This window comes from Papilio xuthus, unplaced genomic scaffold (genome assembly GCF_000836235.2).
Source record: "Papilio xuthus unplaced genomic scaffold, Pxut_1.1 DF827756.1, whole genome shotgun sequence".
Classification (NCBI taxonomy): Eukaryota; Metazoa; Arthropoda; class Insecta; order Lepidoptera; family Papilionidae; genus Papilio; species Papilio xuthus.
In genome coordinates, this window is record NW_013530893.1 from 731,115 (window position 1) to 740,756 (window position 9,642).

A 9,642-nucleotide genomic window follows, 5' to 3' on the forward strand; every position below is an offset into this window, starting at 1 on the left:
GGTGAAATACCACGACCACACAGAAGACACGCGTCAAGTGGAAGCAATTCCGCGTTTCGTCTGATGAGGGTGTGTCCCGGAGGCCTAATTTAGTCCTCTTTCCTTTCCCACCCTTTTTCTTATAAATGATGGGAAGTGGAAGTGGACTTTCCGGATGAGAGGATGAGGGAAATAATTTCTTTCTGTGTATCCTCTCCTCTGTCGATTAAAGATAGGAAACACATCTGCAATTGCAGACTACGCAATTGCGTATATCTATCGGCAACGGTCATTTCGCTATTCCGGCGAATTCAGACGGCCGCTCGCTCGTTTGCAATCAATTGATATTTTTCAATCTTACTAATACAAATGTGAATGTTTGGATGGATGTATATTTGTTTAAGGGTGTCTCCGGAAACGTTCGCGGAACATAGTGTGGAAGAACACATAGACTATTATGTTTCTTTTACTCTACGCGGACAGAGTCGCGGGCTACAACTAGTACGTTAATAAAACACTTTTATTAAACACTAATTTTTATTATTGAAAAGGAAAAAAATGATACAATTACACAATTATATATTTATATATTATTTAATATAAATGCCGAATTTAAACTGGCTTGTAATCCAGTTTGCTTTCCAGTTTCTTGTTATCGGCGACTTTTCTCACTGCCTTCATGAGATCCTCCTACAAATATACAATATTATATCTTACTAATATTATAAATGCGAATGTTTAAATGGATGTTTGTTTGAAGGTATCACCGGAACAGCTCAACGGATCTTGATGAAATTTGGCACAGATGTAGAACTTAGTCTAGAACACATAGGCTAATAATTAAGTTTTTTTTTATTCTGCGCCAACAGAGCCGCGGTCGATATCTAGTATAGTAATAATTGTACAGAAAAGAAAGAACAATATCGTACTGATATTATAAATGCGAATGTTTAGATGGATGTTTGTTTGAAGGTAACTCTAAACCAGTGTTTCCCAAAGTGTGCGATAACGCCCCCTTGTGTGCGCTGCATGTCTCAAGTTGCGGGTTATAGTAAAAGTTTCCTTTACAATTCTCCGTTAATATAAGAAATCATAGGTTACGCGGACGTAGCCGCGGGCGACAGCTAGTCTATAATATTCCCGTAGTATAACATACTTCAAAATATAACTAAATTTCGTTTTATTTTAATAAAAAACACATAAAATAAATATTATTAATATTATTTGACAAAAATAATTTTGAAAATATCAAAATTAGTCGTTTCGCCTTTTCGGCGAATCCAGTCCGCTCGGTTATTTTCCTATCTAAAATAAAAAAAACGATGTTTCCCTTCAGTATAAGATTACCTGTATGATGTATTCCCTCTCAGCTCTGATAGCGAACAATCCAGCTTCAGTACAAACATTGCGGAGATCAGCTCCGTTGAATGTGTCGGACAGTTTCACTACAGCTTCGTAATCCATCTCGCCATGCTTCGCGATAGGGGCCGCGTGGATCTTCAGGATCTCCAGTCTACGTAAAATGGTTTACTAAGACTTGATTCTATGTTTAAAACATCTTAACAGGGTTTTGTAAGATTTTGAGCTCAGAAACCTACCTTAATTGTGTAAATAGTATATATTTGGTTTATAATTAAATTGCAGGATGTGAAAATACGTTTTTAAAAGCACAATTGGTTTAAATCATGTAATGATTGTGTCCAAGGATATCATAATGGTGTAACTGTGGGTTTCTGAGACGAAAATTCACAGTTAAAATATACTGTTTTATAAAAATAACAGGGATGACGATATGTTTTAGAGAATTTGGTCTCAGAAACCAAAGGTAAGTGATACATACATTAATACCAACAAAGGTTAGTGAAGTACTTTCTTATTTAACCATTTTACTTATTACTAATACTAAACCTGCGTTTGGATGTATTACTGTTTGTTACTATATAACTCCAAAACTGCTAAATTCAATGAATTTAACATATAATTTAGTCTTCAAATCTTACTAATATTATAAATGCGAATGTTTGGATGGATGGATGTTTATTAGAAGATATCTCCAGAATGACTCAGCAAATCTTGATGAAATTTGTCATACATACAAAAGATAGTCTTGAAAAACACATATACAACATTTTTTTGTCTCAGTAACTCACCTGGCTTGTTCATTTGGGAGTGGTATTTCAATCTTCCTATCCAATCTACCAGGACGCAGCAGCGCAGGGTCCAGGGTATCAGGTCTGTTAGTAGCCATGATGATTTTGACCTGACCTAGAGAGTCGAAGCCGTCCATTTGGTTAAGCAGTTCCATCAGTGTACGCTGGATCTCACGATCAGCACTTGTACCTTCAGAGAAACGTCTGCCACCTGGAATTTATAATTTACCATCATCAGCTCACTATAAGTACACACTGAGGGGCTCGGAGCCCACCCCAATTTAGTTGTTGGTCTTTGGTCGTGGAGGCCTAATTTTTGAAATAAAAAAAAACCTTCACACATATCATTGAATTACTTCTCAGATATGTGCAGGTTGCATCATGATGCTTTCCTTCATCATAAGAACATCGGATAAATGTACATATGTAAATCGAAATGAAAAAACACATGAGTACATGGCGGGATTCGAACTAAAGACCTGCAGACAAGTCAAGTGCTTGACCCCTGAACCACCAACGTTCTGAACTGAATAGAGGTACGGAACCCTAAAAAAGATATAAGGAATATAGTACTTACCAATGGCGTCTATTTCGTCCATAAATATAATGCAAGGTTGATGATCTCTCGCGTAATTGAACATCTCACGAATAAGACGAGCAGATTCACCAATGTACTTGTCTACAATAGCTGATGATACGACCTAGGAAAAAATATGTATATCAAACTAACTCCCATGTTTCTATATGCACAGAATTTTAAAAAAAAAACTTAATTATTAGCCTATGTATTCTTCAAGATTATGCTCTATATGTATGCCAAATTTCATCGAGATCTGTTGAGATGTTCCGGAGATACATTCAAACATCCATCCATCCATCCAAAACATTGGCATGACCGCGACCCCGTCCGCGCGGAAAAATACTAACTCCCCAACTCCTCAACTACATACCTTCAAGAAGTTAGCATCAAGTTGTGAAGCAACCGCTCTTGCCAACAATGTCTTCCCCGTCCCCGGAGGACCATACAACAGACATCCCTTGGGCGGAGTAATACCAACACGAAGGAATAACTCTGGATTCATCAGAGGCAACTCAATTACCTGAAAACATGAAATTGTAAATTTCAAAAAAGAAAATATATATCTATGCGCTAATCCAGGATGAAATCTAGATCTTTATTTCATCAAGATCTGTTTAGATGTTCTGTAGTTAAACAAATATCAAGGTATCAAAACTTTCGTATTTTAAATATTATTTGTTTATATTAAGATAGACATAAAGACATCTGTTGTCTCGGCACGAATATTTCTGACAATCGCCTTTGTTTTATCTTCGTAAATTATGTCAAAATTATTATGCATATATACTTATTGCTTAGTGCAAATTATGTTAGAAATATTCGTGCTAGACTCACTATTAAAAAATCTAACATTTCACACTTTTCATTGAGTTTGTCCGAAAATGATATATTTTAAAACATTAACTTAATCTCACAATTTTTAAGTTTATTTCACTTGAGTAACTTACTTCTCTCAACTGTCGGATCTGTTCTTGAAGACCACCAATTGCGGAGTAAGTCACATCACCAGGGTCCTCATGACTCATGTTGTACACCAGGGGATCCACCTGAAGACAAACAATAGGAATCAAATTACTTTTTTTATCATAAGAAGGAAAACAAGCGAGTGACCTGATTTTGCTGAAATAGAGAAGCAACTGCTGCCTTTAGACATTGGCAATTGCAGATGCTTTGCCTATCTCTAATAGAGGACGAGAAAAACAGCACGAGAACATTTACCCTTCCTATGCATCTCCTTTGCTTTAATATGCAATTCCCTTTCCCATCCTTTCCTTGCAAGTGCGTGGGAAATTAAAGAGGACCAAAATTAGCAAGCCCTATTCTAATTTAAAAATAAATTTTTAATATTAAAGCACTACTAGTTTTGAATGTTTTTTGTTTTTCATTTTAAAGGCAGCTAAAAAGTTTTGATTAGGAGACCCCTTAGTTTTTCCCAACAAGTAACCTATTGGTTAACAGTACAAACATCAAATCACTTGGCCATAGAAATGAATGCCACCAAAGTAACTCTAAGATACTCTGTGAATCTGGCACTATTCTACTTCTTTGCCCAATTAATGAATACTTCTTTCATTTGAATGGAAAATAGACTATAAAAAGACCTACAGCATGTGTGTATGTACAATGACAGAAAGGGGATGTTGCAATTAAGTTAATTAAAAAACGTAACGTAAATACCTCTCTAGGCAGGTGACGCATGATAGTAAGGGTTGTCATATCTAAAGCAACCCTGGTGCCACCCTTCAGCTTGTTCTTGTCCAGTTGTCTGCGACAGCCAACCACATAGCGTGGGCCATTTGTTGCTTTCACAATAACTGGAAAGAAAATAATTATACAACTTTAGATTTACTTCTTTAGTTAAAATAACCATGGGGGAAATGATTCACAATAACTTTACCTCAGATTCCATTTGAGTAGATATAATTTTAGGTAATAATTTTATGAAAAATTTGCTTATTTTCCTATAGCAAAGTATAAGCAAAGATTGCATTAATCCAATTAACCGTGCCTACTGAATTGACTTAGTGTTAAGAGAAAATTTTATAAATTAAATTTACACAATGGTACTTTCTTTCTAAGTGTGTTATTACATATTGGTTTAAATGTGTTGTAAATTAATATGTTACTTACATTTCTCTTCAGTCAGTTGCTTCAGAACTTCGCCAACAATTTGCCCCACACTCTGAAGAGCTTTCAAATCATTTTCACTCTTATCATACTGTTTAGTTAGGTCTTTCAATTGTTCTCTCACTGCAAATAAAAACATGCGATAAGTCTTCCTCAATAATTGAAAAGTTAAAATCGATTTTACCTATAACATATTTTTAAAATGAACTTTTCAATACAGAATATTTCCAAATAATCAATTATATTCATACAAAATACGAAACAATAACGCAATGATTCGGCACAAATGATATTGGGGTACGTACTATCTTTAAGTCTAGATTCGATTTCCTTGTGTTCCATTAACTTCTTTCTATAATCTTGAAAAGCCTTTTCTCTCAAAGGATCCATAGCTGATGTACCAGCAGGCATTTTGTAATTTTATAAGAAAATACCTGCAAACGAAAATGATTTTCAACAATTGTTTGACGTTTCTGAAATGAAATGTCAATTTCCGTTTTTTTTTTCTTTTATAAGTCAAAGTACTATGAACCTTAAAGCCACTATGCAATGCTTTGTAAGCAACTTTTATTTTAATTTAACAGAATTATTTAGAGAAAAAAATAAAAGCTTTTAAATATGCAATATTTTGCATATTTACCTAAAAACAATAGTCCACTCCCAAGGCCCCTTGAACCTAAACCCCCTTTAACAAAGTTCTAGTAGATTCACATAAGTTCACTAGTGAATAAAGCAACAGTTATTAAAAATTATTTAATATTCCTTATTAAAGAATGATTAGTAAGAGATGAGAATTATAATCGAATAAAAAATAAAAAGGTTGTATGATTCATCATCATACATCATGTATTCTGTGAAAGTTCGGTATTTCATTTAGATGTTTACAATATTTTTACTAAGCATTCTTTATCATATTAAAAAATCAATACTTATGTATAATAAAGGATATTTGTAATAATGTTCAACATCAGCTCACTATAGGTCCCCACTGAGGGGCTCAGAGCCTACCCTAAGTTTAGGGTGATTAGGCCATAGTCAACCACGCTGACCAAGTGCGGGTTGACTTCACACATATCTTTGAATTTCTTCTCAGATATGTGCAGCATCACGATGTTTTCCTTCACCGTAAGAACGTCTGATAAATGGACACATACATGTAAATCGGAAATTGAAAAACACATTGGTACATGGCGGGAGTCGAACTTAGGACCTGCAGATTGCAAATCAAGTGCTTGACCCCTGAACCACCAACGCTCTTTTGTAATAATGAAACAACATATTTTTTATATTTTATTAAAACATTTTATAAATATAATAATCTCAGGACGAATAAACCACATTGATAAAAGTGAAGCATTTACAATACTCTTTTTTTTAATCATATACGATTAATGCCTAAAGATAAACGACAATATCTTGACATAAAAAATAAGAAATCATTTTATAAAACCAGGCAAAGTACCATTTTTTCTAGCTTTAGCAACATTTTCGTAGTAACAAGTAAAGTCAACATAACCTTTTATCTTTCTATCTTTGTCATATGGCCTACAACTCGATATATCAGAATCATTCGATTGATTAGTATCGATATTACTATCATTCGTACCCATATCAATAGTACCCGATGTATCGATTTCCGAATCGATTTCATTTATAAGTGTATTCGATTTCGATTGTACAATCGGATTAAATCGAACAGATGATCGTTCGTTTTGTTTATGGACGGGGTTTCTCAAGTTTATGGTGTCGTTCTGAGGCACAGGTGGAAGAAAGTTGAAATTTCTTATTAATAATGTGACATGAGTGTTTGCTTTTGGTGTTAGATTATTTTTGTTGCAATAAGTAAGAAATTCGTCTTCGATTTCTCCAAGTACAGTATGACTGACTTTAGTAAAATCCGTTTGTTTTCTGAAATTCTCTACTATGATTTGTGCGAGCTGTTTGTTCGTTTGTTCACTGCAACCGCGAACTTCTTGTATACGTTTGTAAACTCCAGCGCTGACTAGAACTAAGAATCTGTAACAATTCACTTTAACTTAAATAAAAACAATTTTATTCATTGTAATGTTACTAATATTAAGTTTGTTTAAGGTATCACTGGAATGGCTTAACCGATCTTTCAGAAATTTGACATACATATAGAACATAGTCTAAAAGCAGACATAGCCTACTTATTAAGTTTTTTTTTTTTTATAAGAGAAGGGGGCAAACGAGCGGCGGGAACAACGAGGTGAGGTGTTTTTTTCATTCCTAGCGGACGGAGTCACTGACAATAGCTTGTAAATAAATAAATATATTTACCGATTCTTAGACACATTCTCAATGTAACCAAAGTGTTTACTGTTTTATTTTTTATACTTAATTTTTTTTTTATAGCTTGATGACAGCAAAATTTTGTATTACCTGCAAGATTCATCCAGTGCTATAGGCCCATGAATCTCCGGAGTGGCCACCACTGGCTCGGCTGCCGCTATGCCTATGTTGGGAAAGGCTTTGTACAGGCCTTTTACTAGATAGTTTCCCAGACAACGAGTACCTGACTGATTGCCTAAATATTGCGCTGTGGATGTCAAATATATAAATAAGTTGAAAATAAAAAAAAATCGTGATAAACGAATTGACTTAAGTAAAACATTGATATACATTTTATAAATTTAGTGAATGGATGGATGTTTGTTAGCAGGTATCTCCAGAGTGGCTACATGAATCTCACTGAAATTTGGCATAGATGTAGAACATAGTCTGCAAAAACACAGGCTACTAATTAAGTTTTTTTTAAATCCCGCACGAACAGTCACACCTAAAGTCACCTAGTTACTTGATAAACATATTCTCACCATTCCTTAACTTATTAACATCCAATCCTAGCTGCGAGAGCCGTAGCAACTCATCTTCATTATTTAAACTATGATCAACAGTTAATTGCACAACTCTTAGCACGGAGTTATCATCTGTGCGACACAGTAGCGCCCTCGTCTCACCAACATTGGCCACAAATAACTTGTTGTTATGTACTAATGCTATAACTACAGTGGCGCCACCAGACAGATGTTGATCAATTTCTTTTAAACGGGACAGAATATTGTCACAGTTTTGTGATATCTGTAAAAATTAATTATATTTAAGCAACTAATGAGAAGATTGAAGGTACATTTGTACTTAACTTCAATTTTGGACTGATGTAAAGTACTCTAGTCTCTTGCTACATCTAGTTTAGAAAAGCCTCACATTAGGATTTTGATATAAAAGTATTATTTGGTCATAGTACCTGTGTTTCGTTTAATGTTTGTAGTCTGTACTGCAAGCAGGTTCGTTCAGCTATCATACCATCATAGTTCTCTATGTAAGCTTTCTCTACTGAGACAAAAGCATTCCTGGAAAATATATAATTTTGAACAAGTTCTTACAAATATTTGATATTACATTTAGTTAAAACACAAATGCAACATATCTCAAGCCCGAAATGCAGAAGGGTAGATAGAGACCATTGGTGCAAAGAAAAGAGCGTCGGTGGCTCAGGGGTCAAGGTCTTGAATTGCGATCTGCAGGTCCTGAGTTCGAATCCCACCATGTACCAATGTGTTTTTCGATTTACATATGTACATTTACCCGACGTTCTTACAGTGAAGGAAAACATTGTGATGCAACCTGCACATATCTGAGAAGTAATTCAAAGACATGTGTGAAGTCAACCAACCTGCACTGGGCCAGCGTGGTTGACTATGGCCTAATCACCCTTAACTTAGGGTAGGCTCTGAGCCTTTCGGTGGGGATGGATAGTGAGCAGATGAGATAGAGACTACAGATCTACATTTGGCATGATCCTGACACACCTCTCTCGCTGTTTCAACATTTATACATCTATCATATACCATACAATACATGCAACACAAATATTACAAAATTTTATTACATACCTTAGCCTATCCCTTATCTCTTCATCTGAATTACTGATAGATGGAGGTGGTAATAACATTTCCACAGCCATACGCTGCATGATAAACCTTGCAGCATCCAAGCCATTGTGTGGTTCAAATACTCCATACAGACACCTATAATTTGAAAATTACAATTTTACTATTTAAAGATGAAACTTAAGTTTTAGTCATTGAAAACGTGGAAATTATAATTGTTATTAGAAATTAGTTTCCTAGCAAAACGGATTTGTAATGGATAGGCAGAAAAAATATCATCTTACTGTGCTTCAACTTCTCTGCTAAAGGTAGACAAAGTATCTGCTGCCTTATAACTTGTGGCAGAAGTTAATTGTCAGCTGCGACTGCTAACTCGCTTTGGTTCGCTGAACCATCACAGTAAGTTAGTAGCTTCATATCGTATAAAATACATATTATATACTTACGATCCATCCTCAGTTTGGCAGTAGAAGCAAAGATAATCGTCAGTGGAATTTACATTTGCACTTATTTGTGAGAAATACGACGCAACGCAAGTGTTCTGACACTTCGGCAAATCTTCCGTCCAAGGCCTGGCTATCATTTTGTATTACACATAAAATACTCTCGATATTAAATAAAATTGTGCTTCAATTAATCGTAGTTATCAATGTAAAATATTATTGACGAGAATTATATCAACACAATAAATGAAATGACGAGATCTGACATTGACAGAAGTTAAATATGACATATTTTGTAGCTGTCCAAATTAATTTGTACCCGTTTCGTTATTTCATATTTACAAGAAAATTAGTGATTTTGAGAAAAATGCTTTAATATGCTAAAATTAAAAACATTAACACAAACCATTTTAATACCCTTCGATCAATCTATATTAAAACAACGCACT

The 9,642-nt window shown here is 34.7% G+C and overlaps 2 protein-coding genes across 2 annotated transcripts; both read right to left on the reverse strand.

Annotated features, from left to right (window-relative positions):
- Positions 1 to 562: 562 nt before the first annotated feature.
- On the reverse strand, positions 563 to 5,322 carry Rpt4 (Regulatory particle triple-A ATPase 4). Its single transcript, XM_013309870.1, has 9 exons — positions 5,142 to 5,322; positions 4,840 to 4,959; positions 4,387 to 4,523; positions 3,657 to 3,755; positions 3,080 to 3,229; positions 2,707 to 2,830; positions 2,130 to 2,340; positions 1,327 to 1,492; positions 563 to 669 (listed from the first exon to the last, which is right to left on the reverse strand). The coding sequence occupies exons 1-9, from the start codon at positions 5,245 to 5,247 to the stop codon at positions 592 to 594; spliced, it is 1,191 nt and encodes a 396-aa protein (XP_013165324.1). The 5' UTR covers positions 5,248 to 5,322; the 3' UTR covers positions 563 to 591.
- Positions 5,323 to 6,161: 839 nt separating this feature from the next.
- Positions 6,162 to 9,436, reverse strand: tab1 (tak1). The gene is made up of 6 exons (XM_013309888.1): positions 9,197 to 9,436; positions 8,754 to 8,888; positions 8,105 to 8,210; positions 7,674 to 7,938; positions 7,240 to 7,396; positions 6,162 to 6,852 (listed from the first exon to the last, which is right to left on the reverse strand). The coding sequence occupies exons 1-6, from the start codon at positions 9,331 to 9,333 to the stop codon at positions 6,273 to 6,275; spliced, it is 1,380 nt and encodes a 459-aa protein (XP_013165342.1). The 5' UTR covers positions 9,334 to 9,436; the 3' UTR covers positions 6,162 to 6,272.
- Between the last annotated feature and the right edge of the window lie 206 nt (positions 9,437 to 9,642).

Bases quoted from the DNA above. Each gene is read 5' to 3' on its own strand.
- Rpt4 (XM_013309870.1), bottom strand. From the start codon at position 5,247: ATGCCTGCTGGTACATCAGCTATGGATCCTTTGAGAGAAAAGGCTTTT. The intron at 3,756-4,386 runs GTATTTACGTTA...GTTTGTCTTCAG, and splicing joins TGCGTCACCTGCCTAGAGAG to GTGGATCCCCTGGTGTACAA. The intron at 670-1,326 runs GTAATCTTATAC...GTATATTTGTAG, and splicing joins AGAGGGAATACATCATACAG to GAGGATCTCATGAAGGCAGT.
- tab1 (XM_013309888.1), bottom strand. From the start codon at position 9,333: ATGATAGCCAGGCCTTGGACGGAAGATTTGCCGAAGTGTCAGAACACT. The intron at 8,889-9,196 runs GTAAGTATATAA...TTCAAATTATAG, and splicing joins TGCCAAACTGAGGATGGATC to GTGTCTGTATGGAGTATTTG. The intron at 7,397-7,673 runs GTGAGAATATGT...TGACATCCACAG, and splicing joins TGTTAATAAGTTAAGGAATG to CGCAATATTTAGGCAATCAG.